General features: G+C 41.5%; 1 protein-coding gene across 1 annotated transcript in view; it reads right to left on the bottom strand.

Annotated features, from left to right (window-relative positions):
* npepps (aminopeptidase puromycin sensitive) overlaps positions 1-21088 on the bottom strand; it is a 301618-nt gene that overhangs the window by 106865 nt on the left and 173665 nt on the right. Inside the window, exons 14-15 of the mRNA XM_063038059.1 lie at positions 13877-13940; positions 646-785 (exon numbers count right to left, since the gene is read on the bottom strand). Of these exons, the coding sequence (XP_062894129.1) occupies positions 646-785; positions 13877-13940 (204 nt within the window). The remainder of the gene's footprint in view (positions 1-645; positions 786-13876; positions 13941-21088) is intronic.

Consider the following 21088-nt stretch of genomic DNA (forward strand, 5'->3'; position numbering starts at 1 on the left):
ACTGGAAAGACAGAACATACAGTACTGTCTAAAAGTCTTAAGCACCCTAGTTATATATGTGTGCTTAAGACGTTTGCACAGTACAGTACGTGAGCAAAACAAACATAGTTTTTTTTTTACTTTATTCTTTTCATGGTCAATAATAGACATTTTGTTTTCCTGCCAAAGCTTTTCTGAAACCAACACTTACAGAAATGCAATGATCACTTTCCTTGTGCCTGGGTTTTATTCAGCAAGTTTTGCAGGCATCAAGTATAAGATCAAAAGGCAGTCAGTTCATGATCTGTGCTCCAAATTCTGTGGAACTCTGCACTGAGACTCAAATGCACTGCCCTTAAAAGAATATCTTTTTTACAAACAGTATCCTTATACAGTGAATTATCTTATCCTATTAAAATGTCTTCCAGCAGAGGAACAGAAGATGTTAGGTCAAAAGAATGGAGGCAGAGGATTAGATTAGTCACTTTGACTTCACTTGTGTGCATGAAGCAATTCATAAAAGAGCAATGTTGCCAAAGCCCTAGGAAACAGATTGCCTGTCTGGACTTCAGCAAAGACCTAAAGAGGATGGAGAAAAAGCCCATTTAACTGAAAGATGCAGAAGAACACATACCCTAAACTACTTCTGAAGCTCTCGTGACTTACCTTTATCCATTGATGCGGTTTCACATTCTTCACAGTGATAGTCATCTCTGGCTGGTCCAGTAACACCTTCATATTATCACAGCTTACATCTTCACTGGTGCAGATACTAATAGGGACCATCCAGTGAGGACAGTCACTACCTGGGAAACACAGGAGAGGTGTACTTATTCATGAATGGATTTAAGTAGCAGAGCCCTTCAGAAGATTGACCAATTTCCCTCAATGCGAAGAAAAGACCTCAATAGGACCAGAATATAACAGTTAAATGAAACAGAATACAGGGTCCAAATCAAAAAGCAGCTGAGATTCTTAAAATGCCTGGATAAAGTCCTACAATTTGATTGAGAATGGATGGTGTAAATAAACTGGCCAGAGCCTCATCGCTCCCCATCACCATCCAAGTCAGCTGGCAAGTAGAGGCTTGGCTATGAAGTACCTTCCTGGCTGGAGAACGCACAAAGAATGACCATTCAGAAAAGCTCCTTGACATTTGATAATATCATCCGGTGCTCTGCTCAAAAAGTCCGTGTCAGGAAAGAAAGAGAAGGAAAACATGGATTATTTTAAAAATAAAAAATGAGAGAGTAAATAGATCTTTAAGAGTTGACCTCACTGGGCTCCACTCTCCACATCAGTTATGACTGATGACTATCACTAAAGACCATAAAACATAGAAGCAAAATTAGGCCATATGGCCCATTGAGTCAGCTCTGCCATTCCATCATGGCTGATTTATCCCTCTCAACCCCAGTCTCCTGCCTTCTCCCCATAACCTTTGACACCCTTATTAATCAAAAACCTATCAACCTCCACTTTAAGTATACCCAATGACTTGGCCTCCATAGCTGTATGTGGCAATGAATTCCACAGGTTCACGACCCTCTGGCTAGATATTCCTCTTTTTCTCTGTTGTAAAGGGAATTGTAAAGGGATGCCTTTGTCCCTTTAGTTCAGGGGTTCCCAACCATTTTTATGCCGGCATAGACAATATCATTAAGGGGTCTGTGAACCCCGGGTTGGGAAGCCAGTAAAACTTCAAGAAGATAGAACACAGGATCACAAAGGCATTTTTGACAATCAAAAGCTACTTCTAATTCTTCTCTTTTCTTCTGCTCACTATACCACCCAACAGGCTAAATTCACTTAACAATTCTCCAATATCAACAATTAACTTGATGTGTCTTCTTTGTTAGAAGACACTATTACTTCAGTAATCTCACACCATGAATAGGTTCTTAGAAAAGAACATCGCATTCTCTTACAAAGGGAGAGATAATGACTTTGAATTATGTTATGCAAATCCTACCTCATAAATTTGGAATAGAGTTTCTATGGGTAATAACTTGTTTTGAGGATGTTGTTTAAAGGAACAGCTTCTTCTGCTAGGCCATCAGATTTCTGAATGGACATTGGAGCTATGAACACAACCTCACTACTTTTTTTTCCATTTTTGCACTACTTATTTAACTTTTTAATATACATTTTCTTCTTATTGCTGGTTTCTTTTATTATGCATTGCAATGTTCTGCTGCTGCATAACAACAAATTTCACAATATATGCCAGAGACATTAAAGCTGATTCTGAATTTTGATTATATTAATGAGTACCAAGTGTTTTCTGAACAATTTTAAAGAAAATAGCTTTGAATATTTGAATGCGAGAACGGGCTATTATGCTCATTATTTCCAGAAGAACACACATACAAGCTAGAAATTTAAGCTGAGTGATGACAAGGTGGCAAAGCCAGAACAGCTGCCAACGCACAGCTCCAGCGTCCTGACCTCTGGAGCTGTCTATGTGGAGCTCTCCCTGAAAGTCTCCTCCAAGTGCTCTCATTTTCTCCCACATCCCAGATGTGTGCGTTAGTAGCTTAACTAGTCACTGTAAGCTGCCACTGGCGTGCAGCTGGGTGATAGAAATTGGGTGGGGGGGGGTTGATTTGAATATGGGATTAAATAAAAACAAACGTTTCTGCAGGTGCTAGACATTTGAGGTCAGTAAGTCAGGCAACGTCAATGGAGAGGAATAAACAGACAACACTTTGGCCTGATAGTATGTTTTTGAGTTGGTGTGGGGAAGTGACATTTGGACATTGGGCATGAGTCTGATATGCTGAGTTTCTCCAGCACTGTATGTAGAATGGGATTTACATGGGATGATAGACTGAAAATCTTGTTTCCTGAATGGACTCCACACCAAAACACTGGTAGAAATTTACAACAGGTTAATTACCTTCAAGGTTTTGAATAAAACTGACTCTAATGAGTGGAATATGTGGAGACACTTGCAGGCTGACCCCAGCACATCTTTAAGCTGTGTTGGCTGTTAACGTAAAAGCCGCATTTCACTGTACGTTTAATGTACGTGATTGGAAACGTATCTACACACAACCTGCTATGAACTCAGTGGATCAAGCAGCATTGGCAGAAGAAAATAAACTGGTGACATGTCAGGCTGAAGCCTTGTGTCAACGTAGAAGGAAAACTGCAAAAAAAAAAAAAAATTTGGAAGCTACTGATGGATTGAGTAGGGGTATAAGATGAGAGATGGGCATTAACATGCAAGGGAGGTGAGTAGGCGCAGAATTGAGGTGGGGTGACAGAGACAGTGGGGAGGAGACAGGAGAGGAAAAGTAACCAATGGAGCAAGGTGGGGGAGGAGAGTGTGATTATAGGAGACAGTGGAGATATGCAGGAACACTAGTGCTAGATTCTGATAATTAAAGGAGATCAGAATGGGTACCATTAGAGGAGAGGAGAAAGGTGAACGATTGTTGGAACAATGAATCCATAAAGCAGGGGTTGCCAACCTTTTTTATGCCATGGACCAACGCCACTAAGCCAGGGGTTTATTGCAACCCCCCACCCCCATTTGGGAACCCTGGTCATAGAACAATACATACAAAACGCTGGAGACTCTCAGCAATAAGGCAGTGTGTTTATTTCCCTCCATAGTTGCTGCCTGATCTGCTGAGTTCCTCCAGCATTTTGTGCATATTCACAGTTGGTACAAGATGAGAGGCGTGGTAGTGGGGAGTGAAAACTGTGAAATTGGTGTATGGAGAAGGGAGACAGGTGCAAATATGGATGAATGGAGCTGGGAGGAGGATAGGAAGTGGGGCAAAGGAATAGATCAGTAGTAGTTGTGAGGGGCTGTTACATCTCACACAGGGTCCTCCCTCCTACAGCTCCAATCACAACTATCTTTAAAGGTTCTCATTTTCACTTCTACTTTTCAGAATTGAGCACTTTGTATCCCTGCTTACATCACTCCAGCAGCTGTCTTCCATCTTCACGCTCTCCTCCACCCCCCACCTTGCTCCAGCTGTTTTTTTTTCTGTCTCCACCTATCATTCACATTCCATAGGCTTCCAACTCTACTCCACTCACTTCCTCCTCCTAGCTCTAACTCCCTATCACCTTACTGAGACCAGGGGTTCCCTACCTGGGGTCCACAAACCCCCCAGTTAATGGTAAGGTTCCAAAGCATAAAAAAGGTTGGGAATCCCTGCCCTAGACCAATCATGAGTCCTTTCTTGTGATTCATTCCACCTCTATACTGGCCATCTTGCCTCTCCACTCTCAGTTCTGATGCAGGGTATCGATCCGAATACTGCTGGACCCTCTGAGCTCTTTCAGTAGATTAACACACACAAAATGCTGGAGGAACTCAGGTCAGACAGCATCTATAGAAAGGAATAAAAAGTCAACGTTTTGGGCAAAGACATCAGGACTTTAGTAGATTGTAAGCTGCTCCAAGCTTACAGTCTCTTAATCCTCTACTGAAACAGGTTGCTATCTTTTTTTTATTATTTAGAAATAATGCATGGTAACAGGCCCTTCTGGCCCAATGAGCCTGTGCCACCCAATTACACCCATATGATCAATTAACCTACTTGGCACTACAGCAGCATAGAGGTTAGCGTGACACTATTAACGCTTGGGGCATCAATGTTCAATCCTGCCTGGCGTCCTCTGTAAGGAATCTCTGTATGTCCTCTCCGTGGAATATGTGGGTTTTCTCTGGGTGCTCCAGTTTCCTCCCATAGTCCAAAGCTGCACTGGGTAAGTTAATTGGTCATTGTAAATTGTCCTGTGATTAGGTGAGGGTTAAATCAGATTGTCAGGTGTTGCTGGGCGGGATGACTCAAAGGGCCGGAAGGGCCTATGTTGCGCTGAATCTCTAAATAAAATAAGTAAATCCATACATGTTTGGAATGTGGGAAGAAACTGTAGCACCTGGTGGAAACCCCAAGGTCATCGGAAGATCTTACAAACTGGTTACAGGCAATGGCAGGAATTGAAACCTAATTGCTGGCGTTGTAATAATGTTACTTTAACTGCTACACTACTGTGCCACCCTGTAACTCCACAGACTTTAATTCTGGAACTCCATAGTCGCTAAGTGCAGGAGCAGAGCAAAGGGATGCTACTTAAAAAACTGATTCAATCCCCAACACTTAACTATATGGTGCAGACTGATGCTGTTTAGTATGTTTGAAAATAGTCTGCACAGAATTCAGTGAGGACTTCAGAGCTCATTCTCTGCCAGATACGTTTTCATGGAGATAGTGGGCTAACAGCATCATCAGCCACTTATTTCAGCTCTGTTCTGTAGTTCAAGTACCACAAATATAACAAGATCCATCTTTTTGCCTCAGTCAAAGAGCAAAAATAAAAACAGGAGTTCCCCCTTTGAATTCATCCAGTTGTGACTTTAAAAAGTCATATAGTGTTTGGCAGAAATGAATATTAAGAAAAAATCAATTGGTTAACAAAATATGATGCATATCTTGCTTCTGTACTCATACAAATCAAATTTGGTGAAATGTTTGCATTCTAAAAATCTCAACTTAATGACAAGAAAATATAACCAGGAGCATCCCTTTTCCACACACTCATTTTTCTACAGCTGGAATTCATTGTTAGTTCCCATCTCGCACCTCATACAAGTGAGTCTTTGTTACCTATCAAGCCCAATTAGTGAGATCTAGAGATAATTTGACCACAAGAGGTGAAGCTGAGCCTGATCCTGCACCTCAGACAGCAATCACTGATAAATGTATTCCTAACTTGCCCGAAAAAAATCCAATCGTGATATCCTTAAAAGTTGTTCAGCACCAACTAAAAATGGCCATGGTTGACCAGGCCAGCTTATTCCAAAGCATCTCCTTTGTTGCCCATCTGAGGGTTTTTTAAAATTCATATTTACCTATCTAGTCCTATCTAGAGATGTAGAAGACTCAAGTAATGGTTTTTCTTCCAAAACCATCATCCATAGCCTTCCCCATTCGTCACAATTGCTCAGGTTTGAGATGAAATCTGATGATATACACATCTAGATCAGTACATCACTTGATTCCTTTACTTCTTCAACATTATCAACTGTTTGTCCAACAATAGGTCCAAGAAATGTCCCTGCATTAAGTTCTGTCCTAAAACGTCAACAGTCCTTCCCACCCCCACCTCAGATGTTGCTCGACCTGCTGAGTTCCTCCAGAAGATAACGTGTTGATCCAGATGCCAGCATCTGCAGTCTCTTATCTCCATTACAGACAAGCTGTTAGAATAACTGCAACTGCTCCTCTACTGACCTGTTTTTCAGGTAACCTTGGACAAGTTATTCTCATGTACTAATAAACTGTCCTTATTTAAATTTGAAGATTGATTATGAACCCCAAGGTTCATCACCAAATTCATTCCTCAGCACATTTCCCATTCAAACTCTCATGATTTTATCGTGGGAGAATTGATCATTCCAAAGTTCTCCTGCTTATCTCTCCCACTATATCATCCATGAACTTAACAAAATCTCAATAATTGTTGCTCATTTCTAAACCTCATGTCAATTCCCAAACATCCACACTTGCACATTTGCAAGTTCCCCTATCCCCCCACCCCATAATGAAAAATCCTCAATACCAATTTTTCCTCATCTACAGTCCACCTGCATTAACGGACTTTACAGTAAGAAACTACAGCTTCCCAACATGATCATTTTTCAGTCTGAAACAGAGGCAAGGTGCGAATTGAGCGGTGGAGAGAAGAAAAGAAAAATATATAGAATCTGACTGTCGATAATTTATGGGCAGATTCTATATCAAACCACATTCTCTGATCATTAAGGCAAATACATGTCATTTACTACTTGTTCAGTCCTGAGCAACAGGAAGTCAGGAAAGTGAGTTTGACACCCAACTCCCACTCCGATATCTCTCTCAAGCTACAAATTTAAAGATAATGAAGACCATAAGACATAGAAGCAGAATCAGGCCACTTGGCCCATCGGGACTTCACCATTCCATCATGGCTGACTTAAAAACCCTCTCAACCCCATTCTCCTGTCTTCTCCCTGTAACCATTAAAGTCCTGACTAAGCAAGAACCTATCAACCACTGCTTTAAATATACTCAAAAGATTTGGCCTCCAAGGCTGTCCATGGCAATGAATTCCACAGATTCACCATCCTCTGGCTAAAGAAATCCCTGCTCATCCCTGTTCTAAATTGATGTCCTTATATTCTGAGGCTGGTCCTCGATTCCCTCATCACAGGAAACATCCTCTCCACATCCACTCTGTCCAGGCCTTTCATTATTCAATAGATCTCAATTATTCATTCTCATTCTTTTAAATTCCAGTGAGTACAGGCTCAGAGCCATCAAGCGCTTCTCATACGATAACCCTTTCATTCCTGGAATAATTCCTATCGACCCTCTCCAAAGCCAGAAAATCGTTTCTTAGATAAGGAGCCCAAAACTGCCCAAACTGAAAGGTATCCACCATGATTTTACAGCATGGAAATAGGCTCTGCTAGTACTTCTACATCACGGGAATCTTCACTTAAGTAGCTTCAGTTCAATTATATTTATGCCACTTCTCTAAAAACAACTTGCTCAGTCAAAAGTTCCAGTTCTTTAACCACTCTGACTGAATTACTTTCACCTAAATTCCTACTGGATATATTCAACTCCCACACATGGACACATCTTCTCTACTTCAATGCTGAACAATCTTTTCAGAAACACTACAAACTTTCCTGAAGAAAGAAGCTTATTTACTGCTGCCTTCCACCAGTAAACTTATCTCCTTTATTTCTTGATGTTGTCCTCCGAGTTTATCTCCTGATGTCTCTTTTCATTCATCGAACCTTGGACATCTACCTGATTTGTCAAGAGGCAGCTGTCACCTCACTACAGATCTAGGGTACATGTCATTACAGTCCAATGACCACAGAATCATACAGCACAGAGATGAGCTGATTGGTCAACCGTGTCCATGCTGACCATGATGCATAGCAAAGCTAATCCTATTTGCCTGAATTAGGTCTGTTTACTCTAAGCCGTTTCTATCTAGATACCTGTCCAAATTCACTTGGGTGTATCGTGAGCAGTTTTGGGCCTCTTATCTAAGACAGGATTATTGTAAAGGTTTCAAAGGAGGTTCATGAAAATGATTACAGATTGAAAAGCTTATCATATGAGGAGCAATTGGTGGCTCTGGGCCTGTACTTGCTAGAATTTAGAAGAATGAGGGGGGAAATCCTATTGAAACGTATCATGTATTAAAAGGCCCAAGTTGACTGGACATAGAGAGGATATTTCCTATGGTGGGGGAGTTTAAGACCAGAGGACACAACCTCAGAATAGAAGGACATCCATTTAGAATGGAGATGAGGAGTAACTTCTTCAGCCAGAGGATAGTGAATCTGTGGAATTTGTTGCCCCAGGCAGCTGTGGAGACCAGGTTATTGAGTGCATTTAAAGTGGAGATTGACAGATTCTTGATAAATCAGGGCGTGGAAGGTTATAGGGAGAAGGCAGGAGAATATGGGGTTGAGTGAAAATTGGATCAGCCATAATCAAATGGTGGACCAGAATCAATTGGCTGAATGGTTCAAATCAGCTCCAAAGTCTTATGTTCTTTTAAACATTGTAATTGTATCAAACTCTACCACCTCCTTTGGCAGTAATATACAATGGACTTTTCAAACCTACTTAAAATGTTGACCAATTTGCTCAGTGGTAGACAACACACTCTAACTCTCTGTCCCATATTATTCAGTCAATTTTAGTTTGGAAGGGCTTGAGCATTGGCCTCTGTGCACTTCTTAAAATTCTGGGATGGAGAACAGTGTTAAATTGCTACTGGCTACAGATTATTTGAGCACTGAAGGGACTGAATGCAAACAATTGTTGTTAGTGGCACAAACCCGCCTGGATGATGATGTATTATATTCCAATAATAGTCTAGGGAAGATAATACGGTATAATTGTGCTTAAAGGAAATTACTCAAGAATGTATTCACTAATTGCTTCCAAGGAGACAAATGTCACCAAATGCAAAACTAGTTCAAGTTGATAACCTAAATGGCAATATGCAGTCTGTGTCAAAATTTGGGTCACCTTGTTTAAAAAAAAACATGTAGTTTGAACATCCTAAGAAACCTGGCAGGATACATAGCAAATTGATCTGGGTTCAATTCTCACAGCTGTCAGTAAAGTGTTTGTACATTCTCCCTGTGGCTGCACAAGCTTCCTTTAGTTTCATCCCACATTCTAAAAGTGTACAGTTTAGAAGGCACATGGGTGTAATTAGGTGGCATGGGCTCATTTGGCCGGAAGAGCCTGTTACTGTACTGTACCTCTAAATACAATAAACGCACATGCAAAATAATATCCAGATGGAAAGCAGTCATGATATACTGTCAATTTATAGACTACAGAATGGTTAATTAAGAGTGAAAGCAGGAGAAAGTTGAAGTCTGAAGATCTCACCAAATTAATTGCAGGTTTGGAATACTGAACATATGATCATCATGTGCCCTGTCATATGGAGTGGGCGATCGTGGTCTATGACCACGATTGTTCTTGGCAAGGCTTTCTACAGAAGTGGTTTACCATTGTCCTCTTCTAGGCAGTGTCTTTACAAAATGGATGATCCCAGCCATTATCAATACTCTTCAGAGATTGTCTGCCCGGCATCAATGGCTACATAACTGGTACTTCTGATATGCTGCTCATACAACCATCCACCACCTGCTCTCATGGCTTCATGTGAACCTGATCAGGGGCAATTAAGCAGGTGCTACACCTTGCCCAAGGGTGACCTGCAGGCTAGTGGAGGGAAGGAGTGCCTCACAGCTTTGGTAGAGACATCTCCACTCTGCTACCCAAAATTAACATTATAATTGAACTTCAGTTGTTGTGTTACTGAACATAACATTTATAAAATCTTTATAGATGCACAAAGGAGGCAACTTGCAAGTATGTCACCTTTATGTCAGTGAAACACAAGTAAATTCTTGTAAAAAGAATCAGTACAGAAAAATGGAAAATTCAAAACTATCTTTGGAGAAAGAAAGTGGAAATTGTGCACCTTCATGCAACTTGAAATACAACAATCTACTCTTTGTCCCAAGGTTTATCATGTAAATATTAGAATGGAGCACAGTTTGCTGTATTTTTGATAGCTCTTGGCTCAAGTTTCCTAAATGGAAATTGGGAAGAGAATAAACCCAATGTCTTCAAATACTTCTCCCATCACCGCATCTAATTATCCTGCCTCTTCACAAGACCCATCTTTTGAGTTACAATTTCTGGAGTGAGACAGAACCATTTCGCCCAAGTGGTAATTTCTTCATTAACCCAGACACGGATTCCAAATTCACTCTGTTTAGTCCAGTCCTGTCTTTACACGTGCTTTTTCCTATTAGGTTTATGGGTATACACAGAACTGCTATCAAATTTCCACCACTTTTCAGTGGTGGCAATCCTCAGTCTATTATGGCTTCTAGGTGGCAGGTTGAAGATACATCACTACCAAAAAAGGTATAAAGCACCCCTTCCCTCTGCTAGCCTGCACATCACCCTTGGGCAAGGTGTAGTGTCTCCACGCCTCAAGATCAGTGTCACGTGAAGCCATGGGAACAGGTGGTGGATAGTCATTTGAGCAGCCGGTGCATATCACAAGTCCTGCTTATGCGACCACTGACCCCAGGCAATCTCTAAAGAGTATTGGTAATGACTGGAGTCACCCGTCTTGTAAAGACAATGCCCAGAAGGCAATGGTAAATCACTTCTGCAGAAAAAATTGCCAAGAACAACCACGGTCATGGATAGAGAAAAGAATTTGAAGAGCTTCAGATTAAAGACCATGATCACCCACATCATACCTCATGGCATATAAAGATGATGATGATTATGGTTTACCTGCCCCATCTTTTTTTTTTAAAGAAATATCATAAATTGAAGTTGTAGATAATGCTAGCTTCATTTGAGACAAAAGTTACTTTAAATTAAAAAAGATTAGCATTGCCAAATGTGTTATTGGCAAGACTTTTTCTTCTTCTCCCCATGGGAACTACATTTCCTACAAGAACATTTATCAAAACCAAGGTTTGCCTCACATGACCAGAATACATTGAAGCTGGGTTTCAATCCTCATTCTGGACAGATTATTTTAATTTGGAGGTAATGGCAATTTCCCTTTTCTTAAAACTCATTACCCCAAGAATACTGTACTTGCATCTTTGGTAAAGTTTTGAAAACAATTTAAATAAAGTAAAATCAACTGGAAAATACACAATTCTTTATTATGTATTCCAATGCACTGTTGCTGCATAACAACAAATTTCATGACATATGCCAGTGATATTAAGCCCGATTCTGATTCAATTCAAAACGTTGCTTTTCTGCCTGTCTCTCTCCATTTAGGATTTAGAACAGAGAACAGTACGGTACAGGCCCTTCAGCCCACAATGTTGTACCAATCCTCTAACCTACTCCAAGATCAAGCTAACCCTTCCCTCCCACATAGCCCTCCATTTTTCTATCATCCACGTGCCTGTGTAAGACCTTCTTAAATGTCCCTAATGTTTCTGCCTCTACCACCACCTCTGTAAGAGTAATCCACATACCTACCACTGTTAAAAGAAAAAACAACCTGCCTCTGCCGAACACCCCCACCAATCTTCTTTCAAACAGCTCAAAGCTATGCCCTTTTGCATCAGCCATTTCCACATGAGAAAAAGTCCCTCACTGTCCACTTGATCTATGCCCTTTTTCATCTTGACACCTCTCTATCAATTCATCTTATACTCATCTCCATAGAGAAAAGCCCAAGATCACTCAACCTGGCGCTAAATGGCAATTCCTTTGCTTGCATCTTCAGAAACAGCTCCATTTCTATCTTTAATACCTTTATTTTTATTTTTCCCTTTCAAGGTTACTTTGAAGACCCTGACCTGGAGTTGCATGCTGACTTCAGTTCTTTGCGGGAATGGGACCCGCTCTCAGGGTTTCACAACTGGCCGTCGTTGGGCACACCAAAGGCTCGGCCTAAGAGTCCAGCTTGGATTTGGAAGCTTAGGATCTCGGGGCTCTGGAGATGGGCAGATTGAGGGTTGGTGTCATGGCAGGAGACCCATGTGTCGTCGAGGTAGTCAGGATATCTGCAGTTGTGTGTCTGGAGACCCAAGATCTTTGAGATCTTCAGGCACAGAGCTCGGAAAAAAGCGACGTAATGGACTTTTAACACTGTAAACCGGTGAGTTGTTTGTTATGTCTCCCACTCGCTGGGGAAACGGAGACACCTCCTTCTCCCTTATTAGGGAGAGAGAGAGAGCCTGTGGTATGTCGTATACCGGGTGAAAGGCGAAGTCTTTGGGGTAACTGCAAGTCTGTGTCTTTGCTAATGCTTTGCTCACTCTTGAGTGCTCGGTGGCAGTGCCGATGCTGTTTTTTTGCCGGTGGGGGGGGGGGGGGAGGAGAAGAGGGCGGATTGTTGCTCGCTACTGCTTACGTGCAAGGAGGGAGAGGAGCCGGGGGGGGGGGGTCTTTGGGGTTCAAACATTTAACTATCGTTCATTCTTTGGGGCACTCCTCTGTTTTTGTGGATGTTTGTGAAGATCAAGCATTTCAGGATGTATATTGTATACATTTCTCTGACATTAAATTGGACCCTTGAACCTACCCTCATAAAACATGCCCTCTAGACCAGGCAGCATCCTGCACCCATTCTGAAGATTCCACATCCTTCATATGAAGAGGTGACCAGGACTGAACACAATACTCGAACTGTGGTCTGGCAAGTTTTATAGAGCTGCAACATTACCTCATGGCTCTTGAACTCAATCCCTGAACTAATGAAGGCCAACATACTTTCTTAATCACCCTATCAACTTGCACGACAACTTTTGAGTGATCTGTGGACATCGACCCAAAGATCCCTGATGGAAAATGAACTGAAAGTCAGTATAAAAGCTATGCTGCAACTGCAACAACACAAGGAACCAGTAACCCCACTTAAGTCAAAAGGAGAACGAGTGTGCAAGATGCAAACTCACAAATGTGATGCTAAGCCAGTTGCTTTCAGCTGGGGGAGGTAGAAAGGCAATAACTTCTCAAGAAAATAACAACGGGCAAATTTTGGTTTTGCCAGCGACATCCAGATTCTGTAAATGAATTGCAGAAAATTATGGCTCTAATTTGGACACAGTGGCAGAAAGTTGAAACTACATTTAATGCCTATTTCCAAGTTTTGAGTGGCTGGGTGGAGATGTCTCTACCAAAGGAGGTGTAAGGCGCTCCTTCAATCCGTTAGCCTACAGGTCACCCTGGGCAAGGTGTAGCACTTGCTTAGCCCCCCAATCAAAGTCATGTGAAGCCATGGGAGCAGGTGGTGGACAGTCATTTGAGCAGCTGGTGTATATCACCAACCACTGATGCCAGGCAGACAATCTTTGAGAAGTATTGATAATGGCAAGGGTCAACCGCCTTATAAAGACAATGCCCAGAAGGTGATAATAGGAAACCACTTCCATAGGAAAATTTGCCAAGAACAATCATGGTCATGGAAAGATCATGACTGCCCACGTCATATGACACAGCACATGATTATGATTTCCAAGTTGTGAAGCATTATTGTCAAGATGAAATTCAAACATATTTAATTCTTCAAGTTCTAACATTTCAATTTAGCGTAAAATGATCAATCAATTCAGGAACACTATAGTTCAGGGGGTTTCCAACCCTTTTTTATGCTATGGACCCCTACCATGAACCGAGGAGTCTATGAACCCCAGGTTGGGAACCCCTGCTATAATTGCATCCTCTGAGATGACAGTAACTGCACTGGGATATTCATGAAAAGGAAACACATCCAATTCTGGAAGTATGAAGAGCTTTTTTCAATATTTAAAGATAAATTACAACAAAGCAGCATGTGCACTTACCAGTAAATGGTCCACTGGCACAAAATTTCTTCTGGGAAATCTTCAATACTCGGTCATCTTTCTCCTGAAAGAGATTTTAAAGTTTATTTTTAGTTATCACTGAACTCCACATCGAGCATATGAGATGAACACAAGCTTAAATGTTTTGTGACATGTCTCAAGTGTCTAAGGAGCAATGGGTAGAACTAGTGAATAAGAGAGGGGTGATAACCTTGTTCCTCCAAGAGAACCACAATCTTGTGGTTTGGAGGCTTGCGTGCCCCAATGACCCAGAGAACTATGTTGGCTGGACTCAAGGCTTTTTGCTTTCGGTCTTGGTAGGGTCACCAACTCCAAATGAGTCAAAGAGTAGAGGATAGACTAAGAGTGGTCCACCAGGCCTCCAGGTTCAGAGGATCAGCTCAGGGCTAACAACACTGACTGGTAAAACAAAACCGTTACAGAAACAGTAATGAAGAATCTTTCTACACCCAAGTGCGATGGTATTCCTGAGTCTCCACCGGGGACTAGCATGACTGACAGCAGTGAAAACTGAGAAGAAGCTACTGGCCTGATGAAGGAAGTCCTGAACACCACCAGAGATGGAGGACCTTCAATGCTGCCCTAAATGCCAGCAACATAACAAGCCGCAAGTAAGATCACCTTTTTGGAATTATACTTTAGGCTTCCCGATAGTAGGTTTTAGAGGAACAGGTAATAAAGCAAATCACATAGAGGTGTAAAGTAAATTGGGTAATAGTAGTGCAAGATTTAAACTTTTCTAACATTGACTGGGGTAGCTTTGAGACAAGGGGCTCAGATGGGGTGGAATTTGGCAAGTACCTCCAAGTAAATATTTTTCAGACAATATGAGAGGACAGTCTTACTAAAGATAAAGATAAACTGAATCACATGCATATTGAAGCATACAATGAAATACATTTTGTGTCAACCACCAACACAATCCAAAGGCAGCCTATAAATGTCGCCATAACTCCAGTGCCAACATAGCCTGCTCACAACTTACTAACCCAAACTTCAACCATATGTCTTTGGAGTATGAGAGGAAACCAGAGGACTGGGGGCAAAACCACACGGTCACAAGAAGAACATAAAAAATTCCTTACAGACAGTGGAGGTAATTGAACCCTGATTGGTGATCACTGGCACTGTAAAGCATTACACCAACCACTATGCTGCCATCAGCAGACAACATTTGGCCTCATCTTAGGAAATAATGCTGAACAAGTGGTGGAAGTGGAAGTAGGGAAAACACTTCGGGAGAGTGACCATAATCCAAAAGAGGGCATAGGCTTAGCATCACAGAAATGTAGAGCACAGAAACAGACCCTGTCAGTCACCTTGTCTATGCTGACCATGATAATCATCCAAACGAATCCCATTTCTCTGCCTTTTCTGTCAAGTATCAGTCCAAACACTTTTTAAACATTGTTGTTATTGTATCTGCCTCCATTGGTAGCTTGTTCCAGATATTCATACTCTTTTTGTGTGGAAAATCTTATCCTTCATTTTCTTTAATTCTCCCCCGCCCCCATCTTACTTTAAATGCCCTCTATTACCTAAATTTTGCTGTCCCGGGAGGAAGATTCTACCTATCCTATCTTTGCCTGCCATTATTTTATAAACCTGTATAAGGTCACCCCTCATTGGCTAGGCTGCCCAAGCCACCTTCAAAGTTCAAAGGTTCAAAGTAAATTTATTATCAAAGTATGTATATGTTATATGTTGAGATTCATTTTCTTGCAGACATTTACAAGAAAATAAAAAATACAATAGAATATACAAACCCCATTTCCAGAAAAGTTAGGATATTTTCCAAAATGCAATAAAAACAAAAATCTGTGATACGTTAATTCATGTGAACCTTTATTTAACTGACAAAAGTACAAAGAAAAGATTTTCTATAGTTTTACTGACCAACTTAATTGTATTTTGTAAACATACACAAATTTAGAATTTGATGGCTGCAACACACTCAACAGAAGTTGGGACAGAGTTAAAATAAGATTGAAAAGTGCACAAGATTCAAGTATCAGTTCAAAAGGAACATTTCTCAACGCAAGATTGCAGAGAATTTAGGTCTTTCAATATCTACTGTACATAATATTGTGAAAAGATTCAGAGAATTCAGAGACATCTCAGTGCGTAAAGGGCAAGGTCGGAAACCACTGTTGAATGCGCGTGATCTTCGAGCCCTCAGGCGGCACTGCCTAAGAAACCGTCATGCTACTGTGACAATTATAGCCACCTGGGCTCGGGAGTACTTCGGAAAACCATTGTCACTCAACACAGTCCATCACTGCATCCAGAAATGCAACTTGAAACTGTATTACGCAAGGAGGAAGCCATACAACTCTATGCAGAAACACCGGCGAGTTCTCTGGGCCCGAGCTCATCTCAGATGGACCGAAAGACTGTGGAACCGTATGCTATGGTCAGATGAGTCCACATTTCAGCTAGTTTTTGGAAAAAACAGGGCATCGAGTTCTCCGTGCCAAAGATGAAAACGACCATCCAGATTGTTATCAGCGAAAGGTGCAAAAGCCAGCATCTGTGATGGTATGGGGGTGCATCAGTGCCCACGGCATGGGTGAGTTGCATGTATGTGAAGGTACCATTGACTCTGAGGCGTATATTAGGATTTTAGAGAGACATGTTGCCATCAAGGCGACGTCTCTTCCCGGGACGTTCAGCAGGACAATGCCAGACCACATTCCGCACGGGCTACAACAGCCTGGCTTTGTAGACACAGAGTGTGTGTGCTTGACTGGCCTGCTGCCACTCCAGATCTATCTCCTATTGAAAATGTATGGCGCATCATGAAGAGGAGAATCGGACAACGGAGACCACGGACTGTTGAGCAGTTGAAGTCTTATATCAAGCAAGAATGGACAAAATTTCCAATTGCAAATCTACTACAATTAGTATCCTCAGTTCCAAAACGATTAAAAAGTGTTATTAAAAGAAAAGGTGATGTAACACAATGGTAAACATGCCTCTGTCCCAACTTTTGTTGAGTGTGTTGCAGCCATCAAATTCTAAATTTGTGTATGTTTACAAAATACAATTAAGTTGGTCAGTAAAACTATTGAAAATCTTTTCTTTGTACATTTGTCAGTTAAATAAAGGTTCACGTGAATTAACATATCACACAGTTTTGTTTTTATTGCATTTTGGAAAATATCCCAACTTTTCTGGAAATGGGGTTTGTACAAAGCACGATACATAACGAGAGGTACCAACTAGAGAAGGGGCAGTGTTGGATCTCCTGTTAGGGAATGAGATAGGTCAGGTGACGGAGGTACGTGTTGGGGAGCACTTCGGGTCCAGTGATCACAATACCATTAGTTTCAATATAATTATGGAGAAGGATAGGTCTGGACCCAGGGTTGAGATTTTTGACTGGAGAAAGGCTAACTTTGAGGAGATGCGAAAGGATTTAGAAGGCGTGGATTGGGACAATTTGTTTTATGGGAAGGATGTAATAGAGAAATGGAGGGCATTTAAAGGTGAAATTTTGAGGGTACAGAATCTTTATGTTCCTGTGAGGTTGAAAGGAAAGGTTAAAAGTTTGAGAGAGCCATGGTGTTCAAGGGATATTGGAAACTTGGTTCGGAAAAAGAGAGACATCTACAATAAATATAGGCAGCATGGAGTAAATGAGGTGCACGAGGAATATAAAGAATGTAAAAAGAATCTTAAGAAAGAAATTAGAAAAGCTAAAAGAAGATACGAGGTTGCTTTGGTAAGTAAGGTGAAAATGAATCCAAAGGGTGTCTACAGATATATTAATGGCAAAAGGATAGTGAGGGATAAATTTAGAGAATCAGAGTGGACAACTATGTGTGGAGCCAAAACAGATGGGGGAGATTTTAAACAATTTCTTTCCTTCGGTATTCACTAAGGAGACGGATATTGAATTGTGTAAGATAAGGGAAACAGGTGGGGAAGTTATGGAAACTATGATGTTTAAAGAAGAGCAAGTACTGGCACTTTTAAGGAATATAAAAGTGAATAAATCTCCGGGTCCTGACAGGATATTCCCTAGGACCTTGAGGGAAGTTAGTGTGGAAATAGCAGGGGCTCTGACAGAAATATTTCAAATGTCATTAAAAAAGGGGATGGTGCTGGAGAATTGGCGTATTGCTCATGTTGTGCCATTGTTTAAAAAGGGTTCTAAGAGTAAACCTAGCAATTATCGGCCTGAGAGTTTGACGTCAGTGGTGGGTAAATTGATGGATTAAGTATTCTTAGAGATGGTATATATAATTATCTGGATAGACAGGGTCTGATTAGGAACACTCAACATGGATCTGTGCGTGGAAGGTCATGTTGACAAATCTTATTGAATTTTTTGAAGAGGTTACTAGGAAAGTTGACGAGGGTAAAGCTGCGGATTTTGTTTATATGGACTTCAGTAAGGTCTTTGATAAGGTTCCACACGGAAGGTTAGTCAGGAAGGTTCAATCGTTAGGTATTAATATTGATGCAGTAAAATGGATTCAGCAGTGGCTGGATGGGAGACGCCAGAGAGTAGTGGTGGACAACTGTTTGGCAGATTGGAGGCCGGTGACTAGTGGTGTGCCTCAGGGATCTGTACTGGGTCCAATGTTGTTTGTCATATATATTAATGATCTGGATGATGGGGTGGTAAATTGGATTAGTAAGTATGCTGATGATACTAAGATAGGTGGAGTTGTGGATAATGAAGTAGGTTTTCAAAGCTTGCAGAGAGATTTAGGCCAGTTAGAAGAGTGGGCTGAAAGATGGCAGATGGAATTTAATGCTGATAAATGTGAGGTGCTACATTTTGGTAGGACTAATCAAAATAGGACATACATGGTAAATGGTAGGGCACTGAAGAATGCAGTAGAACAGAGGGATCTAGGAATAATGGTGCATAGTTCCCTGAAGATGGAATCTCATGTGGATAGGGTGGTGAAGAAAGCTTTTGGTATGCTGGCCTTTATAAATCAGAGCATTGAGTAAAGGAGTTGGGATAGAAACATAGAAAATAGGTGCAGGAGTAGGCCATTCGGCCCTTCGAGCCTGCACCGCCATTCAGTATGATCATGGCTGATCATCCAACTCAAAACCCTGTACCAGCCTTCCCTCCAGACCCCCTGATCCCTTTAGCCACAAGGGCCATATCTAACTCCCTCTTAAATGTAGCCAATGAACTGGCCTCAACTGTTTCCTGTGGCAGAGAATTCCACAGATTCACCACTCTCTGTGTGAAGAAGTTTTTCCTAATCTCAGTCCTAAAAGGCTTCCCCTTTATCCTCAAACTGTGACCCCTCGTTCTGGACTTCCCTGACATCGGGAACAATCTTCCTGCATTTAGCCTGTCCAATCCCTTTAGGATTTTATACGTTTCAATCAGATACCCCCTCAATCTTCTAAATTCCAATGAGTATAAGCCTAGTTGATCCAGTCTTTCATCATATGAAAGTCCTGCCATCCCAGGAATCAATCTGGTGAACCTTCTTTGTACTCCCTCTATGGCAAGGATGTCTTTCCTCAGATTAGGGGACCAAAACTGCACACAATACTCCAGGTGTGGTCTCACCAAGGCCTTGTACAACTACAGTAGTACCTCCCTGCTCCTGTACTCGAATCCTCTTGCTACGAATGCCAGCATACCATTCGCCTTTTTCACCGCCTGCTGTATCTGTATGCCCACTTTCAATGACTGGTGTATAATGACACCCAGGTCTCGTTGCACCTCCCCTTTTCCTAATCCATCACCATTCAGATAATAATGTTTTCCTGTTTCTGCCACCAAAGTGGATAACTTCACATTTATCCACATTAAACTGCATCTGCCATGAATTTGCCCACTCACCTAACCTATCCAAGTCACTCTGCATCCTCTTAGCATTCTCCTCACAGCTAACACCGCCACCCAGCTTCGTGTCATCCGCAAACTTGGAGATGCTGCATTTAATTCCCTCATCTAAGTCGTTAATATATATTGTAAACAACTGGGGTCCCAGCACTGAGCCTTGCAGTACCCCGCTAGTCACTGCCTGCCATTCTGAAAAGGTCCCATTTATTCTCACTCTTTGCTTCCTGTCTGCCAACCAATTCTCTATCCACATCAATACCATACCCCCAATACCATGTGCTTTAAGTTTGCACACTAATCTCCTGTGTGGGACCTTGGGACCTTGTCAAAAGCCTTTTGAAAATCTAAATATATCACATCCACCAGTTCTCCCCTATCCACTCTACTAGTTACATCCTCAAAAAATTCTATGAGATTCGTCAGACATGATTTTCCTTTTAGAAATCCATGCTGACTTTGTCCGATGATTTCACCGCTTTCCAAGTGTGCTGTTATCACATCTTTGATAACTGACTCTAGCATTTTCCCCACCACCGATGTTAGGCTAACTGGTCTATAGTTCCCCGGTTTCTCTCTCCCTCCTTTTTTAAAAAGTGGGGTTACATTAGCCACCCTCCAATCCTCAGGAACTAGTCCAGAATCTAAAGAGTTTTGAAAAATTATCACTAATGCATCCACTATTTCTTGGGCTACTTCCTTAAGCACTCTGGGATGCAGACCATCTGGCCCTGGGGATTTATCTGCCTTTAATCCCTTCAATTTACCTAACACCACTTCCCTACTAACATGCATTTCCCCCAGTTCCTCCATCTCACTGGACCCTCTGTCCTTTACTATTTCCGGAAGATTATTTATGTCCTCCTTAGTGAAGGCAGAACCAAAGTAGTTATTCAATTGGTCTGCCATGTCCTTGTTCCACACAATCAATTCACCTGTTTCTGTCTGCAGGGGACCTACATTTGTCTTTACCAGTCTTTTCCTTTTCACATATCTATGTAATGTTGAAATTGTACAAGGCATTGGTGAGGCCAAATTTGGAGTATTGTGTACAGTTTTGGTCACCGAATTATAGGAAAGATGTCAACAAAATAGAGAGAGTACAGAGAAGACTTACTAGAATGTTACCTGGGTTTCATCACCTAAGTTACAAAGAAAGGTTGAACAAGTTGGGTTTTTATTCTTTGGAACGTAGAAGGTTGAGAGGGGACTTGATAGAAGTATTTAAAATTATGAGAGGGATAAATAGAGTTGACGTGGATAGGCTTTTTCCATTGAGAGTAGGGGAGATTCAAACAAGAGAACATGAGTTGAGAGTTAGGGGGCAAAAGTTTAGGGGTAACATGAGGGGGAACTTCTTTACTCAG

Source organism: Mobula hypostoma, chromosome X1 (assembly GCF_963921235.1).
Source record: "Mobula hypostoma chromosome X1, sMobHyp1.1, whole genome shotgun sequence".
NCBI classification, from domain to species: domain Eukaryota; kingdom Metazoa; phylum Chordata; class Chondrichthyes; order Myliobatiformes; family Myliobatidae; genus Mobula; species Mobula hypostoma.